At 43.6% G+C, this 19,371-nt stretch overlaps 2 protein-coding genes across 2 annotated transcripts in view; one reads left to right on the top strand and one right to left on the bottom strand.

Moving 5' to 3' along the window:
* The window catches only part of LOC136435193 (protein Wnt-5b-like), an 80,231-nt gene that overhangs the window by 44,741 nt on the left and 16,119 nt on the right, over nucleotides 1–19,371 (bottom strand). The gene's annotated exons all lie outside the window — the stretch shown is intronic.
* LOC136435192 (F-box/LRR-repeat protein 14-like) lies at nucleotides 1,942–9,000 on the top strand. The gene is made up of 3 exons (XM_066428455.1): nucleotides 1,942–2,742; nucleotides 5,687–5,852; nucleotides 7,627–9,000. The coding sequence occupies exons 1-3, from the start codon at nucleotides 2,033–2,035 to the stop codon at nucleotides 7,945–7,947; spliced, it is 1,197 nt and encodes a 398-aa protein (XP_066284552.1). The 5' UTR covers nucleotides 1,942–2,032; the 3' UTR covers nucleotides 7,948–9,000.

The raw sequence follows: 19,371 nt of genomic DNA, 5'->3' as shown, positions 1-19,371 counted from the left end.
ATTCTCTGTTCTGCCGTTCAGAATATTTCAATATGATCACTTGGTAACTTGGCATCATCTTCACCTATCGCGGTTGAAGAAGCCCTGGAGAATGTCCGGGCGGTGGGCAGCGCTTCCCCCGGCGCTCCAGGTGTGGGCGTGCGCTCACAATAGCCGTGTTTGTACGGGGATCCTGTGGGGGAATTTCGTCTTGCATAGTACAAGTACCGGGTCGATGTAGTTTGGTATCTCTCTCTCTCTCTCTCTCTCTGTCTGCCCAGCGGCTGATGCATTCCGCGTGGGCCGGGAGGCTTTGTCCGTGTGCAGCTGGTGTGCAGTGTGACAGCTAGTCGGGGGAGGATCGTATATCTTCTCTTTGGAGGAAGGATGTACGGTCGGCAGAGTGCATGGATATCACTATACTGTGTACATCACCAATTGCTATTCCTTTAAATTGATCGCCAGGAGAAGACTTTTTGTGAATCATAAACATTGTTTCTGCAAGGGGGTGTAAGGATGAGTGTTAAGATAGAGTATACCTAATATCCATGGAGGTTAACCTCCTTGGTATATCTATGTACCACTCCCGATTATTGATAATTTACAAGAAAAATAATCCGGGGAGGATTCGTTTTTCTTCAAGTGTGGGGATGGATGCCCGATTGCCACACCAAGGAGGGTTTAACTCCTCTTTGGTCCTTCCAATACTAGTAGTAATTGATCGTATAGGAAACTGTTCATCAAATTGTGGATTTCAGTGTGACAAGATGGCCTTGGGCATCACGGGATCGTTTCCGTTTCCGGTCTGTCGACACAAATAGCCACTTCACACCTGTGCGGTGGAACATTCCGATAGTCCAACTTGTAAATCTGTCAAACCAGGATACTTTTCCAACCCAATACTCTGTCTTACGTCGTAAATAAGGCCAGGGTCACGAGAGGAGCCTGGAACTACAGAAATAAAACAGAAAACATTGACCAGCCCGTCCCAAATGTAATTTTTGAAAATATAAAGCCTTGAAATAAGTTGACAATAAAAAAAATCATAAAATTCAGTACCTTTGGTACCTATACAATATGAAACACAATCGTCGTCGTCAACAAGAGAAGATAAGACAAGTGAGGAGACGAAGACCGTCACGGAAAGCCAGGCCCCTCCCCGGGGCACAGTACCATTAACGACGCCTCCCTAAGGGTATGAGGGGACGAGATTCGGAGAAGGTGACTCACCTGTAGTTTGAAAGCAAAAAGATTATGTATTCTGTTGTTTGAATCCATTACAAAAGTTGTTACATGTAAAAAACATCGAAACTATGAAATATGTTGTACATTAGAATACCCTGCTTTTACATGCTGCGGAGGCATATTTACCTGTCGTTCATGTTTGCGTGCGTGTGTGTTCACTGTGTTGTGAACTTGTGTGTGTGTCACTGTGTGTGTTCTTGTTTTGTGAACAACCTTTCTCCTATTGAGCATATCAACATGATAACGGGTAACCAGGAAGTGAAGAGCTTTGTCAGTGGTATTTGAAAGTAGAGAAATAACAGCATTTTCTTGCTAAAGTCAGGCCACCGGTAAGAGCTGTGAACGTACTGTCCCTAACACAAACAGCCCAAATCTGCCAAGGAGACTGTCAAGGCACGTCCTGGCTCACGAACCGTCCCAACTCAAAACACAGAAAACCTCTGGAATTCTGATATTTCGCCAATAGCATAGTACTCTCGTAAGGTACGACTATATGGTCGGCCATGTAGGCTTGTTTGAACGCAATGTGAAGTAAACTCTACAGGTGAAGCGCCATAAAAAGTGGTTTCTTTTGAGGATATACCCAGCGTGTCGGCTCGGTAAAGCTTGGAGCTGTCAATATGCACATCAGATATCGGCGGGGCGCCCAGGTCAGATTACGCTCCCAGCCAATCAGCGCGCGTCTCGCGGGAAATGCGATACGGGATTAGCGCGTCACGTGACCGGGGTGAGCTGCGGGGTTAGTGGCAGGAAACCGTGCGGCTGTGGAGAGGAACCCGGCGGTGTGGGGTTCGATTCCCACCCCGAAATGGATGAAATCACCATTTCATGTCTGTTTCCCGAGATCTTAGCGATGATCTTCAGCCACCTCGACGTCCGGGACAGAGGCAGAGCAGCGCAGGTGTGTAGGAGATGGCGGGACGCGGCGTACTCCAGGTCTGTGTGGAGAGGCGTCGAGGCGAGGTTACATCTCCGTCGGGCCAACCCGTCTTTGTTCCCGAGCCTCGTCTCCCGCGGAATCCGTAAAGTTCAAATACTGTCCCTTCGTAGGAGCCTGAGCTATGTGGTTCAAGGTATGTCTAACATCGTGTCGCTGAACTTGAGCGGGTGCTACAACCTCACAGACATCGGACTGAGCCACGCGTTCACCCAGGACGTACCGAGCCTGACGGAACTCAACCTGAGTTTGTGTAAACAGATCACCGATTCCAGTCTAGGACGCATTGCTCAGTACCTCAAAAACCTGGAGCGGTTAGACTTGGGGGGTTGTTGTAATATCACCAACACGGGATTGTTACTGTGTGCCTGGGGATTGCTGAAACTCAGGTATCTGAACCTGAGAAGTTGTAGACATATTTCAGACGTCGGCATCGGACATTTGTCAGGCATGAGCAAGAACGCCGCGGAGGGGTGTCTGCACTTGGAACATTTGTGCCTGCAAGACTGTCAAAAACTCACGGACTTGGCACTCAAGCACGTCTCAAAGGGTCTGCAGAGATTGAAATGTCTGAACCTGAGGTAAGAAGAGGGCTCGCGGGGTTTAAACGGCGGGGTTTGGGCCTAGTTCTCGTTTTGTGAAACTGTCCTGGCGCGCTGCCATGCCGTGCCCGCCTTCATACATGCGAGCCTGACAGACCAGTCCAACTAGTCGGCATTTGTATGGGTGTACAGTGTGGGGGTGGGGGGCACAGTCACAAACAAGCTTGTTACACGATGAATACACCAGAGATTAGGCGGCAACAACTCTTGACTCATAGTCATTCAGCCGAGGGGCGGTGTGTAGGTTTTTTAACGTTCAGTAGTTTTCTGGTAGTAGAAATTATGAACTAAACAGATAATTTATGCAGTGTAGTTGGATGTTTTACACACACAGGGGGAGGTTCAATAACGCCAGGGGGAGTACATTAGCACTCTGCAGAGGGTCTGATTACTGTAAGGTTGACATTTTTGCTAGATTTATTATTTTTTGCTGTGTGTCGAAACACAGAATTATCCAACTGAGATCTCATGAAAATAAGGATATTTTTGCCAGTTACATTTTCCAGAATGGGTAAACTGAAATATTCATAACGTAAAACCAGTGGTTAGGGTCGGCTAAAAAACAACAGTTAACGTATAAAACATACCACTTCAAATATCATTCTCACAGCAAAACAATGTACTTAGCTCCAAAAGTTGGCAAACGATCCTTAGCTCACAAAAATTATAATGCTCTAAGATATTAGATGAATTTTACCACTTCACTGGTAAAATGTCATTATTCAGCCGACCAAAATACCAGGCAGTCCAGTATTGAATTCTTTGCAGGTGCTTCAGGAGCAGGTCTGAAATTTGAGTCTAATTTGTAGGAATCCCAACAGTTGGCACTAATTTTTAGACCATATCTGGCCATGGGTACACATTGAAACAGCATGTCTGTTCATTAACTACCCCGTAATTGGTCATATATCTTGAGCTAAAGATTTCATTGTGAGAAAATAGTACTTTATGCAAAGATTTTAAAGGCTATGCTATACAGTAGCATATGTTATACTAGTATACAGGTTGTCTACCTAGACATCTTGGCCTAACCTTTGACAAAGGAAAAGTCTATGTAAAGATACACCTATTGAATTAGGACCCTGAAAAGATGGCAGGTCATTGGAAGAGTAGTAAGAGCCTTTAAAGAAGTGCCACTGACAAACAGAAGTAAATTGTATTGAAGCGGATAGTGCTCAAGGCACGCCTTATGCATGTTGATGACCTTAAGTTTTCTGGAGGATCTTTCTAGTCTGTAGCCAATGTTTAAGGCAATTTTCGTCAGGTCCAGGGACAAGGCATATAAGTGATACCTGCAGGTAGTTTGCTAGCTGTGCTACTGGAAGGTACTACAATGATTCTGAAGTTTTCAAAATATCAGAATTGTTTAATGATTACTACAGAAACTTGTGGTACAAGCCTATGGCATCATGCTGGTATCTGGAAGTAGAAAACTCCACTAATTTCACCAAAATATACCTAGCTTGTAGGTGAAAGAGAGAGATTGTGAGTGTCTACAAGTACGTAGTAAAGAATATGTCAAGTTGAACACGGAAGCTGTTAACATTATTAAATTTTGAGCTGCAGTGTTTTTCCTCAGTTGACACCATGGTTCTATGGTAACTAGGCAGTGACTCACTCTGTGCTGAAGGCAATCACGACGCTGCTATGGGCCAAACCCAGCAGTTTTGTATACAAGTGTCGGCGATAAGACCATACACAAATACAGAGCACCAGATACCAACTTGGAGTAACCAGGCATAGATACTAAACATGCCAGGTTTGCCAGGAATATCTTATCTTCTGGTAGTTGATTTACTTTAGTTTGCCAGAACTGGAGATAGGATGGAAGGGACAGGATGTATTTGTGTGCTTGACCTTTGATCCTTAGATCTCTACTGCTTCAAGCAGATATGTACGGTGGTACCGTAGTGTAAGTTCAGTTGGACTGATCGAAACAGAAAGATGCTGTAGGTAAGGTAACTGAATATCATGATGTGAAGCCAGCATAAGGTAGTTAAACCACGGGATACTGATACCACACACGCATTTTGGTCCGAACGTCTGACCTCCTCCATACCCAGGCTTAACCCGGTAGTCTGAATATTAGGTCTTTTGAGCTGAAACAGAATTTCTCAGAGTCCTGGTACCTTTACATGTTGCTAGCTGTGTGCGACTGACGTCAATGCTAGCTTCAAACTCAGAGTTATGATAAGTTATCTGGTGAAGTGGGCTATGAAATATGCCTTTTTAGGTGACCAAATGTCTGACTGTAGGACTCCTAACATGTCAGTCTACTGTAACTGTACACCCAGCGCCCTTCCCCTTGGACCTGCCAACTGGGGCAGGGTCAGCATCAGGCAGGCAAATCCGCTCACTCTCTCCCTGGTTACTCCTCAGTCATATAAACACCATTTGTCCGCTGGCAAAACACGCCCTGCAGGACCCTGCCAGCACTGGCAGTTAGACAGGAAAGTTAGCTCCCTGGTAAATCATATTAGTTGTGAGGCTTGCTGCTAGCTGGGTGAATAATCGGCTGAATGTGAAACCCCTTGACTTTTGTGTCTGACGTTGAACGGCAAATATTTTGCTCCATACTTGGCACCAGTATCACCACCAATAGTAGCAGCAAGTGCTGATAAAAATGTCTCCAACACCCCAGTGGATGAGACTTACAGTATGGACTGAGAGTGAGATCATGCTTAATCTCCATAATTATTATAGACAGACTAATTATAATATTCTGCATAGTGTACTATATTTTTAATTGAGCATGAAACATTTTGTACATTAAAATTTAAAGAACAATTGTTGTAATGTGGAGACGATAGAGATCTACTGGTATCTTCTATATCAATGCATATCTTCATTTAGGCACATGCTGTTTAAAAAGGATTTTCCAGTTTGTGACATTTAAAAACCTGTCTGTGTTCTCCCCCTGCAGTTTCTGTTGCGGGATCTCAGACGGAGGCATGATGTACCTTGCCAAGATGAGCAGCCTTAAGGAGCTAAACCTGCGCAGCTGTGACAACATCTCAGACATCGGGATCGCACATCTGGCCGACGGGAGTGCCACAATCTCTCACCTAGACGTCTCGTTTTGTGATAAGGTAGGTTTGAATGATGGAATTTCCTGATATTTCTTCTGTATTTACTTCAGTAGGATGTTGTATGGAGCGTAGCTGGCTTACATAGCTAGATAAAGCCACTATCCTCCAATCTGGCAGGGAAATGCGAGGACATGCCTTCCAGTGTCTGTATTTCACGTTTAAAGTAACTAGTACAGTTTGAAGAGCAGCCTATCTACAAAAGTACAAGCTCAGAAGAAACTGAAAATAGCTTTCTCTCCACAACTGGACTTGTGTTTACCAAATCCAGGGCCAGTCCATAGCAACTAGCTTACCCTGCCACTTGCATATGACCTAGATACTCCAGCAGGTGTGAGCAAGGTTAGAAGTGGAGTCCGGAAGAGAGGGTTATCCAGGAGAGCACTGCTAGCTTTATGTGTGCCACATGTCACAGTGTGAGGGATTACACACCCACTACTGAACACCAGCTGGGACAACTTACCAACATGTCAACCTGTACACATCTATTTTCCACTTGACCCAATCTGGAAATAACTCACACTTTTATTCCTCCATGGAAAATGTAATTCCTTTCTTCTTGTTTAAAAAAAGAAGTTAAATAAGATCTGTTTTCTGTCATCAGTTTTCCACTTGACCTGACAATTTTCCTGTCTTTGCCAAGATTGCATCCATTTTTTGATGTTGGGAAAATAATGGAAGCTTAATCAAATGGAAATCATTAGGATAGAGTTCACCATGATTTAAAAAGAAATTACCATGGAGACCTAGAGCTATCCCAGGAGATGATTATTGAGAAAAACAGTTGGTGCAGCTATTGGCTACATGTGCAAGCGTTTGCTCATGTACATGTATGAGTGATGCTGAGTGATGCCTTGGGCAAGTACTCCTAAAATGCACACATTTCGGGGTCATGGTCAGTGTTGCCTAAGGTGATGGGTCAAGGATGGAATATTGGCATGCAGTTAGCACAAATGGTGAGGCTTCTTTGTGGAAGTAATTCAGGGATTCTCGAAACTATCGGAGTGTGCTCTGATGGACTCTTTAGAATTTGGTTTCGCACTGTGCCCATTTACCTACCTGAAGCACACGAGGTTGTCATTATGCAGTAATGATGTATCGACTTCAGGGTGGGTCACACTCCTGTAAATGTGACACATCTCAAGATTGCTGAAGAGAAAAATACTGAAAGTCTAGAAACCATCTGTACCTTTCTGCCGAGAAATAGAACAGCCTTTTAGAGGACTCTCCACAGTTGTCAGGTGTTTGTGAAGTGAAAAGCCATTACTGCCACGAGGCAGCACAAAAGAGGAAGATGACAGGTGTATGATGGAGTACAGCACTTGAGCAGTAACATGTGATTAATGTACATGATCTGAAGGGGGCTGCAGGAGAGATGTTTTTCTATCACTGCTGGTTAGTGACACATATAGAGAAGGCCTCTGTACCATCTGCTGCAGGAAGATAGCTGTTATTTGTTGCAGAAATGGGACGATGCAAAGTCTGCTTTCTGTGAGGGATGACAGGCAACAAATTTCCTAGGACAGAATTAGAGAAGGAATGATTTTTATTGACAATTAAATCTTGAATTGATAAGGGCATGAAACAAAATGCCATCCTTTTTATGGCTTTGTTTGCTTATTTTTTCTTTCTCATACCTATAAGATTTTGTATTTTTGTAGGTAATTAAAGGGTTGCCCTAAAATACTGAGTGGAATTTTTTTCTTTTCGATAAACAATTACGCTACAGACATTGGGTTAGCATTATTTAATGTCCTTGTCTTCTTCTGTCCTTCAGGTTGGTGACTCAGCGCTTGGCCACATTGCCCATGGACTGTACCACTTAAAGAGCCTCAGTCTGGGGTCCTGCAACATCAGTGACGAGGGGTTGAACAGAATGGTACGGTCGATGCACGAACTGACAACACTGGACATTGGGCAGTGTTACAAGATAACGGACAAGGGCCTGGGACTCATAGCCGATAACCTGACACAGCTCACTAACATAGACTTGTATGGGTGCACCAAGATCACCACTGCTGGCCTGGAGAGAATCATGCAGCTCCCAAGGTTAAGTGTCTTGAACCTTGGCCTCTGGCACAGGTCAAGTTCAAGATGAAAGGTCAAGGGTCGCCAGAGATATCTAGCATAAAGGTCACAGTACATGCTGTAATCCTAACTCAACCAGAGCCAAGAGTCACCTGTAGGCTGATAGGTTACAACACCATGGTAACAAGTTGCTTGGAAAGTAGGAGCAGGGTCAAGCTACAGGTCAAGGGTCAGCAGATGTCAGAGGTTACTAGAAATGCAACATACCCTTGATTGTAGTGCCCAACAAACACCTTGAAAACGGCTGTGCTTTTAACCCTGTATACATGTATAAGATCTCAATCAGGGAGGAGAACTTGTAACTAACATCAGTGTGTTGGTTGAGATTATGGTAAGCAGGACAAATAGACTGACCCCGCTCAGTAAGGTCCCTGTAAACAACACAGGACTGACCCCTCCAGGCTTGGTATGTTTGCAAACATTGCCACAGGTACCAGCCCATACCACTGTAGGTAGGAATGCAGACATCCCAGCCATACAGAAGACAGGTCTATGTCTGTATACAGACTCACTAGGGTAGACACTAGGTGTAACAAGGTATGGCAGTCACCCTATAGGCTGGAGGGACAAGCACACAGCGAACTACAAAGCAATAAGTATTGTTAGAGTGCCAACGAAGTGGCTTGGAAACACTGATTATCATTCAGGGCCTGTACACAATCTTAACCCGGCCTAATGTACTTAAAGATTTGGACAGAAGGAAAATATTCTGCCCCTGTCAGTTGCCTTGGAATTGTGCAAACACAACTCAGTGACCTGACTGCATGGTGGAAAGAATGTATTGATCTTGGTTTGCTGTCTACTTGTATTACAAGTACAGAATTAAAGATGAGACAGCTGGTGTTTTGAACTGTATGTACTCTGCAATGTAGCTGTCAGGTTGTTTTGGAGTGGTAGGAGATGTGGAGAATACACAGACTTGTGGATATGACAATGTATGTAAATTGAGAGCTAATGAATAAAAAGAGACTATCGTGTAACGAACTCAGGTTTAGACAGAACCCAGATGTACAGTTAAACATGACAATTAAATATCTCACCCTGGAAAGCCAGGAAAATTCAACTGGAATGAACAATGTCTCATCATTTTGTGTAAGGTAACCATCTATGAAACGTAAAGCTGTGACCTGGTGTGCCTGCATATTATCTGTACCTAGGTACTGGCATTTCCAAGGTTTGCTTGTTTCAGTTTCCCAGCAACGTTAAATGTTTTGGTGAATTTCAGTTAACAGTTGACCAGTGAATACAAAAGGTTTGGAATCCAGACAAGCATGACAATTGAATTCTAACCGAAGAGGGAATGGTGTAAAATCTAGAACCCTACACTCAATGTAAATTAACTATGTGTTATGCTTTGCGAAGGTGGGTAAATGTAGAAGGCATTGCCAAGCAATTACAGTTGGAAATAGGAATGTGTTTTGAAGAGAATTTTGTTGTTTGAAAGCCAGGCATAGAATCCCCTCCAGACAGGGCGGGTACAAATAAGACACTTGGGTCAAAGGTGGTGCTGGAACGACCCAGGGTCAAGTACGACGTGGTTTAGGGACTGAACTCCCAGGGGACGGGTCAGGAATGGTAATGAGCCCTGCAGGGTGGAATAGCGCCCAGAAGAATTAAGGGACCGATCGTTTCTGTAGCCAGGGATGGGATGCTGGGGCAGTGAACACAGGATCGTAAGTGGAATGCGCATCATCACAGAGGAACCAGTGATGTAGATGGTAAATTGATATTCATTAAGGCTCATGATGAATAAATCAGAAACGGAGGGAGGAGTTGTTAATTCTATTGAAGGGAATAGCACCCCTTATTACCCATAGCAAGGACACTATATAATGCCCTTGCCCATAGTTAATGAAACACCCCGTGTTGATGTTTACAGCATCCAGGTAGACGCTGGAGGTTAGATTCCTGTCCTTCCCCCTTCTCTCTTTAACCTTGGTTAGATATAGTATATACATGTTTAACTGAATCTGATTGTTGCTTTGTATTGAAGCTACCAGAAAGCCCTCCTGACTCCTGCTCTGGGAGGCTGTGATATGTTGTGTGGTCCCGGTAGAGTTATTCCCCTGGTATACTCGCTGCCGTTGTCGTCAGTTTTCGTCTATTGTGTCAGGTCTGTTCCCACCATTATTTCACGCCATGAGGGGCCCGTGGGTATTAGGTGGTTTACATATTATATTTCTTACCGACTTATGATATATTGGCCATTCGTGCGATGATTATAATACTCACCTAGGTTCTTTTATGAAACGTGAGCTGCCTCGGAGGTTCACATAGCCTGGTAGTAATTTTTGTTGTACGTACACCTGGCCGCTGGCTGGCCTCGCTCCTAGGCTTTAGGGGATACCTTTAAAGTTTAGGATATACGTTTGACGGTTTCTGCAAGCTTGGTAAAACGGGCCCCAAAAGGAGCGAACATTTAGATACGGTCGCGTGTGTGTTGGTAAAAATAGACAGTCGGCAACTGCACCGCGGGAGGAGGATGAAAAAGAAAGGTTTGCTGCCGGTTGGACACCAGAGTTGACAGGAAACCGTACGGAGGTTCACCTGTTATATCACCGGTCCGTCCTCTAGATAATTTTGGAAACACGTCAGAATGAAGGATTCCAATGTATGAATGTGAGATGTTTGGCAGGGCGGAAAAAAATCCCCACATGAAAACAAAACAAAAACACGAAGCGTCAGACGAACGTGATGCCCTTCTGTAACGTAGCCTGGGTGCCGTCCTCCTTAGGCTCTAATCGGCTATCATATATTGGTTAGGAGAAACGACTATCCAGGCCATTTCAACCTCGTTTCCTTTTTCTAAAAAGAAAAAGAAATGTTCGTTGAACCTTCTTGGTATCACTAAACATTCGTAGGTAGAAAGTATTGTGACATCAATGGTAGCTGAAAATCCACCAACGCCATGTACCAGCTGTCTACGTGCATAATATAAATGATTTGCCATAATCATAATGAAGTGACAGCTAGGTGTATTTCTTAATGTAATCCTTTGTGTCCTAAGATCGAGGTAATTTGCTCTCCTTTCTCAATAGCGAATCGAGTCTTATCCCTCATGAATACTTTTGACGGCTTCTCACGGTCCCAATTAACATCCCACCCGTTCACTAACACCTTCACATTGGGACATCTGAATAAGAAAGGTGCCACCAAATTAGGCCGCCTTTGTTCCGAGTGTTGTTCCGGCGGTACGACTGTGTAAGACCATTATCACATTCTTCCTACCTGCAGAGTCGGCATCTTCTTGATTTGGCAAGATTTTCGCGACCCCCTGCCGAGAGGATCGACTCATTTGTATGTTTAGAACATTTCCCTAAAACTCATACCGCTTTGTCTATCCTTTTGTTTTTAATTTCAAAAGCGTTATCCTCGTGCATGGCAATATAAACACCCTTTTACAATCTGAGTTCCAAACCTCTACAAGTAAAGAGGTATCGAACATAATATTTCCCCCGTTTCAACTACCAATAATGGGTCAATATAACATCATAGACTGTACTAAAATGGGTCACAATCTCTGTATCGATGAAAGCTTGTAATGGAATGGCCGAACAGGTAACCATTACGTTAAAAAAGCTACGTTCAGCCAAGCGTGCCAAAACAGACTACTTGTATGTACGGAGACCAATCATCATCATCAACTTCTGAAATACATGTGATAAAGCCATACAATCCGAAACACCACCAAGGGAAGGACGGTGCTACAGTTACATTCTAATCCTGCATGATGTCTGCGTTTGGCAACAATGCGAGTCATCCGGCGAATGTTCTGGTTCTTAGATGGAGTGATAAAGTATAGATAACGGTCGGCAGGATTGGTTTGTAAGACCCCAGCCCCTCCCAATCAATAATGGCTCTCCCTCTCTGCCACAGCCGCAAGGCCTAAAGATGTTGTGCTATATTGTCATTCCTTACTATGTATGTCAAGGTAAAAATGGACTCTTTGTTGCTACCAGTACTCACAAGCTAAAGAGCTCATAAAAATGTAGAATGTGACGCATTTTGTCTTTCTGTTCACCAATACCTGTTGTAATGAGGATTACGGTAGAAATGAAAAGAAGGAACTTCTCTGCTATTGATTAAAACAGGAGACCAAGGAAGCGCCCTTACTCTTACCATTGATCTTACTTGTACTTACATTTTATTCCTTGTTTTGAAACGACAGTTTGCTTGGCTCATATCGTTACTTGTTCCTTGTCGATGTATTATGAAATATTCTTGGAGTTTGAAGGACAGGTAAGGTTGTGATGTAAAGGTGAAGGCTGACGAGAAGGTCTGGGTGAAATACAAGAGTTCAGGTTGCAAAGAGCGTCAAGAAAGATTTTGAGATCACTTCAGCGTTTGAACCGATGGCTTGTATTACAGAATACCCTCGGCTGCACTAGGCTATTTGTACTTGGGATGGCTTCCGCGAGGTATTTTGTATTATGTAATGTTCTACATTGCTGTCTATGTATCCGTGAACTGTACTTGTTCTTTTGTTGTGTTGTGACCTGCACTTAGCCAAGTGTGGCAGAAATTTGCAATGAAGGTCTTCATTCATTCATTAAACGTTCATCGGCGTTACTCCGCCAGCATTGGCCAGGGGGTTCAGCTCAGGTCAGAGGAAACAGCACACCCTCTGTTTTACAAATTTTGCACCCCCCAACCGACAGAGTGGAATACCCCAAAGCTTTGCGGAACGATAAGGATCGGCCGTCACCTTGGTTACCGGGGTGACGCTGAAATCCCCGATAGGCGCCCATCAATTTGACCATCAGCCTGTGGGCAGGGAGCCAACAGTTCCCACATCCCTCACGAGAGTCCTGGGAACTCAGCCGAGCTCACGCCGCCGTCAATTAGACATCGGGCTGGGAACAGAACCCACACATGAGCTGTACGACCACTGAGGCAGTCCGTTCTACACAGGAAAAACTGTCAGAAAATCCCCGATCAATCTCAAAGAGTCTGCTCTAATTATAAGCTAACTTATTCTGACCGTACTCGCAAAGGCAACGACTGGAAGGTACCGTATCCTGTATTATAGACACTAGTATCTGGCGCATCAAGTACAAGTTATGTAACACTGAACTGGAATATGGTGTGAACAGGGCCAATCCAACACAAAGTTGAAAGCCCGACAAAAACGCCTAAAAACACGTCAAAAACCAGCCGGAACCCCTCCTCTGCTTGGAGAGTAACGACAGCAGTACTAGATGCATTTTATCAAACTATCATGGAGGATGAGGCAGGTTGTTTCAAATAATTTCTTTCCATGATCATTCCACTGACTTAACATTTTCCAATATTTCCCTTAGACTTAGATGGTCTTAGATCCGCTTACTGATAAGATGTTTCAATGCATTTCAGTCTTCATAAAAGTTTGAATCGTGACTTAAGCAAAGTTTGGCTGGCGACTGCTTGAAATGCGGTAGCTGACTCCAGTCTCGCCTTTATCTGCACATCTTTAATATTGCAGGATAGCGGAAATCTACCGAGTTAGATTCCTTCGCGCTCTGTTGCGATCGAACCTCTTGATAATGTCGTGTGCGTGGAGATGCGTTCATCCAGCATGTTATGGGTGTCAGAGCACAATCATGTTTAAAAGAGCGAAAAGTTTGCAAATTGGCCCATCCAAAAGCTCCATCAAATGGCATAAACTTGTCGGCTGAAATTGCTATAACTTTCGTGGCTAAGCATGATATCGGCTCATGGCTTTCTGACAATTTGTCAGATATATCTACGGGCGTAGGAATTAGATTTGTTAGAGTAAAACTATTCTTCAACAACGGTAAACATACCTGAAACTTGTCAAGGGCTCATGAAACTGGATGGAAAATAAAAGACTTAATACTATTTTCAAAGAATTCTATTGGGAAAATAATTTAATAATATAATAAACTGCCTTCATCATACATACACTGATCATTCATTGGAAAGAAATGCCATTGCCATCGAACTAGCTACTAGTATTAGACTTGTGAAGCTGTAGTTATATAACGCACTTCACGCACTCAAATGTATTGAAGCACACCACGGTACACTACAAACAAGGACAGTGCTAGATCGTATTCCCCCTGTCTTTAATGGAATCCCTACGCGTCTGCTAAAAATAAGAGACGATACAACAAGACGTGGACCTTGAGACCGCCTTGAAATACGAGCCTGTTCCCGCGCGCAGTGCGCTGTGTTTACCGTAACTACAACTGAGCTACGACCGCTGCCATTCTGAGCGGAGCTCGTGAGAGTTGGGTTGCCTGTGAGAAAGAAGCAAAAACAAACACGAGAAGCTGTCCAAGTCAGCACCGAGATAGAGTATCAGGATCCCAGTCGGTCCTGTAGGGCAGAAGTCGGAGGGGGAAATCACCCATCGCTCAGGAGTTCCCGCTCGTTTTGTAACTTACTGCTTCGTTCTTTTCTGAACAAGAAAAGAAGCAAAACATACAATCAGTAAAGATATTTAAGTGGGCTGTAGATTTCAATTTTCACTACAGACTGCACATGTAATGAAATATTGGCGATTTTTTAAAAATAAAGCTTGTACGTTACCAGTTAGCAATAATGCCCAGCATGCATAATGATGCTCTTCGTGCCCCTGGCTGTGCGCTTAATTCGGAATAAAATCTCTTTTACCCGACTTCTAGTCTACCTTAAGGCCATGTCTATTTGCAACACAGTTTATTGATTGAGTCCTGATGTTTTAACGCTGAAGCTGCGCGACTATTTTCCGTTTTACTGTGGTTGGCGGGGTCTCAGGGCCCGGCAGCCGGCCTGACGTGTGTTTACAGACGGTCAGCGCTCCATAGATCAGGTTTCACCCAGATATGTGACAAAAATGCGACCCAAGATAAATATTCAAATGCAAAACAGCCTCCCGTCTAGAATATAGCCCTTCACTTCAACACTGCACTGTGTCCGTTTCACTCTGTGACTTACTGATGGTAGACGGTCACAAGGTTTTTGTTCCCTTGTTCATTGTCCACATATTATATCATCTGCCGAGATGCCGACTAGATTAAACACATGTTGCATCCGAGCTTATACTTATCTTACCTCATATATAAATTTAGCTGGAGTATGAGAGCCTAAACATATTCGTTAGAATAATGCTTTGGCTTACTTTCTCCTCGTATTGTATAGATATGTATAGATATGATATTTTTATAGTTTACTGGCATATCCAGATGGAATACCAACAAACTCAGTCGGACCAAGGAGGTGGTCGGACGAAAAATGTCGGTATCTATGATTTATATCATAATATTAAAACCTCGAAAGGTTTTATATTACGTTCCGTTCTACAACATAAGAGTATACAGAATATCATTTCGGTGGTTTAACATTTTCTCCGATAAGACTATTTTCGGAGGAGACGACTTTCTTGTCTGATCAAACCTTCTTGCAATGATCAATGAATCGACGCCGGGCCCAAGCGGTGAGAATCCCGCGGTGTATCGATCCGCGCGCCCGACCGTGAGATGTCTCCAGGCGGACTAATTTAGCGCCACGGCGGCAAATGGGTCGTCACGAGAACGTGATCGTGACAGTAAGAGGTTAAACTACAGGCGGTCAGTGCCACGGGAGTCCGCAAAACGTCATCGTTTGAAAACGGATAGAAAGAAATTAAAAGCAGGGGGAAGATAGAAAGGAAAAGGAACGACAGAACGAAATAAACATGGAACCCTTTCTCTCTCCGATGGTTAGGACAACACTATGGCGGGTATATCCAAAGAGACAAAAATGACGATTACTAGTAGTTACTGGTAGTTCCAAAAGTATTGAAATATTCAAGTTGACTTCTTCAGGACAACAGGAAGTGTATGATTTGATAATGGAAAATTTGTGTTGTGAGCATACGCAACAAGGAGTTTTTTTAATGTATAATGTAAGTGCACTCACTCACCCACTCACTCACCCACTCACTCACTCACTCACTCACTCACTCACTCACTCACTCACTCACTCACTCACTCACTCACTCACTCACTCACTCACTCACTCACTCACTCACTCACATACCCACAACGTCTGATTTCCCCGTTGTAGATTTCTGGATGTCTTTCTAGCTGACAGGAAAAGGGAACATCTGAAGGTTTCCTTGCCAATTCGTGAATTATATAACTGGTAGCATGCTTAGGCTTCCAAGACGTGACAGGTGTATTCTTCAGCCAAAACACCAGCTGGGAAATGTTGTACAGCCTACAATGCACAGAACATCGCGTCTCTGGCAAACAAGGACTGAAAAGGTCTGCTGCCAATACTGATTGCTTCATACGTCTCTGAAATGCAGCGGGGGGGGGGGGGGTATCGATCAAGGTCGGCCTCACTTGTCCGGGCTTACAGGCGGAGTAATTTGCGCAGCGAGGCGTGGTCAGGCTTACGGGCGGACTAATTTGCGCGTCCAGTCGTGACCAGGATAACGATGGGCCTAATTTGGCGCTAAGACGGAATGATCCTCAGCAATTCGGCAGGCAGTTCCAATCGATACCGGGCAGAGAACAGCATAGTAAAAAGTGCAGAGAAACCTGACCGGCATTCAAACAATGTGGTCTGGATCGACATTTTCCGATCATATCTATAGATGGGATCTGCTCAATTTTCCTGTTCCCAGATTAACTTTAGGCCCATCTGCGTATGGCACGAGAATACAGATCAACCTGGGAAGTACTTGAAGAGAAAGGTCTAACCTTAGCAAACGCTAATTTCCTTTGCATTAGCTACGATAAACAAGAACGAAGGCAGAAACTACAACTTACACAGAATAGATGTGACGACATAGAGACCTATCACTAAACGTAACATAGCGCCCCTGGCGGAAGTGGCTGTCTTGCATTATAACGATTGTACGGCTATCCTGGTGGTCATTTCTCCTTTGAATGTCCGATATAGTGTTAGTCGCCAACCAAAAATCTCTTAGCTTAATCGTATACCTGTTGGTATTTAGGCGGGAAGGTTATGTTCTATCATGTAACAGGACTAGAAACAGCGACCCGAAGTTGCTCAGCCGTTTGAACAATCGGTCGATACTGCCCTCCAGTCGATCCCAACAGCCGCAGGTTAGAACGATAGAGATATGTATCACACATACATACAGAGCTACTGGCCCCTCTGCTGTTGAATGTACATATGAACGGAGTGTTCATCCTAATCCTTTGAAAGGTTTTAGCAAACCTCTTTTTAAAAACGTTATTTATACATCTTGTCATGATAAGTCACGACTTGATCCAATGGTATACGCATTAAATGAGGAGTAGTTAAGATTTCCCACTTTCAAACGTTAAATACTGAATTCGAAAGACCAGTGCATAACAAGTACAAACATTCTTCCACCGAAGCTATTTCTGTATGATATGTGCAAATCCTGGCCTGTGCTATTTATGGAACATTATATAATGCAACCTTAGCTGGGTAAATATAGATCCCTTTGAAAAACTTTCAAAGTGTCCTAAAATAGGTGTTATGAATCAGGACTGAGAAATTCTATTTTTCAAAACTATCAAGTTAGTGCATATCATTTTATGTTGATTTGTTATGTTATATTGTATAAACAAAGAAGTGATGTAAGATTGTGGATACACATTGTCTGAAGGAAAACAACAACTTCCATTGCTATATCGACTGTAGCCTCCATTGAAACAGTAGGCATGATTAGCAGAAAAAAAGACCCGGCAGTATAAAACTTCAAAAAAAATTAACGAACGAAACTATTGTTCTCAATCTCTATGATAGAACCTTTCAAATGAGCTGATCTATTTATGAGAAGCTCAGTGAAGCAGCATGGCCCTGGTCACGGCATTATTCGTTCAGTAGAGATGACTGAACCAATTATCCACAACCGCTCAGCGAATGTACGCTGAAAATTCTCCCCGAAAGGTCAACCCAAACCAAGTCGTTATGTAAGATTTATATATAGTAGTCGCCTTGGTCGGTCTCAGGGATTTCCGCCTTTCAAGCGACTTAATAGGGGAAACAGAGTATGGGGGTTTCCAAAACCTTGGATTAAAGATGCATAGACACTCTACAACACACATTACATAATGGTAAAAGACGACTATGTTTCTTATCCGCGCTGCAGAAAGGCTAACACGAGTTCAAAGAAGATATACAATACTGGTTGTGGCGGGTTGCACAAAAGGAGTTAGACCGCCAAGCGGGAGGCATTGGTATTGCAGGAAGAACGCTCAGCCTCAGGTTTATCGAGCCTTTCAAAGAAAGAATCTCGAAGAGAATCTCGGGTGTTATTGGGTTGGTTGCGCAATTGTTCCACCACATCGTTTACAACATCCATTTCTTGAATTAAGAATGTGAAGCTCTTGTGAAATTTGCTGGCATATGTAGTTTCAAGGTAGGAAACATTCCGTTTATCACATCTTTATGGGTGCCAAAGCAGTTGTAAGGACGGTCTTCAAGCTCCACACGAACATGACACAAACAATCAGAAGTTGATCGGTGAGAGAAAAAAAACCCAACGCATTACGCAAGCGAAGTCTGTGAATGTCTTGTGGTGCGGAGCGCCATGTCCACAGGCCGCACCTGATCGATTATGTCATGCTGAGATCACTCGAAGTTCTAGGTAGCCAATCGGACAGCGGACATACATGGTTCTGATTCAGACAAGACAGCACAGTACATGAAAATTATACGAGGAGATTACATGTGTACTTAGTTTTACAAAATGCACTCAAAAGCGCGAATAGCAGTGTGATGAAATGCAAAGTAATACAATGCAATGCAATACGATTACAATCCATCACTATCCAGACGTTATTATTGAAAAGTTGCAGAGGCGTATCAAAGCTCTATAACTCCAGTTTGAAAACTTAAGAGTGGAAAAGTTTTATACCAGGTTCTTTGCCGTATAGAAATGCAGCAATCACCAACAAATTGTGCCACAAACGAAAGGAATTTGCGAAAGGAAAGAAATGAAACTACCTTCTTCCACGAACACCAACCAGACAGATGCAGCAGTTAAGACGTGGTTTATGTGGGAAGGAAGTTTTTTTACTCGGTAACAGCTTCCAGAAGAACAGGAAAGAACTGCTGAATGTCCTTCTTATACCCTCCCTTTTGAACCTTCCAGGTACCGACAGTCTTTAATATAACTGATAAGACATGTTTGTTGTACAGCTGGCGCGATGTTTCCAAGGCCGTGGCCTCAGCATATCAGAGCGAACCTTCACCCCCTTGTACTACAGACGAGCGTGGCAGGATGTGATGAAAAGTGGGCGGGCGGCAAGGTCGTCATTCCTGGGAACGTGAACCTTGGGAACGAGCGTAGTGTGCACCTGCTGTTTAGGGATATAGAGTGGAGTCTTCACCGTTTAAACGCATAGAATGCGCAGAAGAAAAATTCAGTTGGTTTATGTTATTACCATTCGTTGTGAGAACTGGGATCTTAGGTTTCGTTTTCGCTCTCTGAATGTTTGGTGATTTGATAGAAAGGACCTTGTTT

The sequence above is a fragment of the Branchiostoma lanceolatum genome, chromosome 5 (assembly GCF_035083965.1).
Source record: "Branchiostoma lanceolatum isolate klBraLanc5 chromosome 5, klBraLanc5.hap2, whole genome shotgun sequence".
Taxonomy (NCBI): domain Eukaryota; kingdom Metazoa; phylum Chordata; class Leptocardii; order Amphioxiformes; family Branchiostomatidae; genus Branchiostoma; species Branchiostoma lanceolatum.
Note: the sequence above shows the minus strand (reverse complement) of the source record. Positions and strands in the feature narration are given on the sequence as shown.

What these genes read in the sequence shown, in the direction of transcription:
- LOC136435192 (XM_066428455.1), top strand. Translation starts at nt 2,033, where the DNA reads ATGGATGAAATCACCATTTCATGTCTGTTTCCCGAGATCTTAGCGATG. An exon ending in TTGAAATGTCTGAACCTGAG is followed by an intron (nt 2,743 to 5,686) that starts GTAAGAAGAGGG and finishes CTCCCCCTGCAG; the next exon opens with TTTCTGTTGCGGGATCTCAG. An exon ending in ACGTCTCGTTTTGTGATAAG is followed by an intron (nt 5,853 to 7,626) that starts GTAGGTTTGAAT and finishes TCTGTCCTTCAG; the next exon opens with GTTGGTGACTCAGCGCTTGG.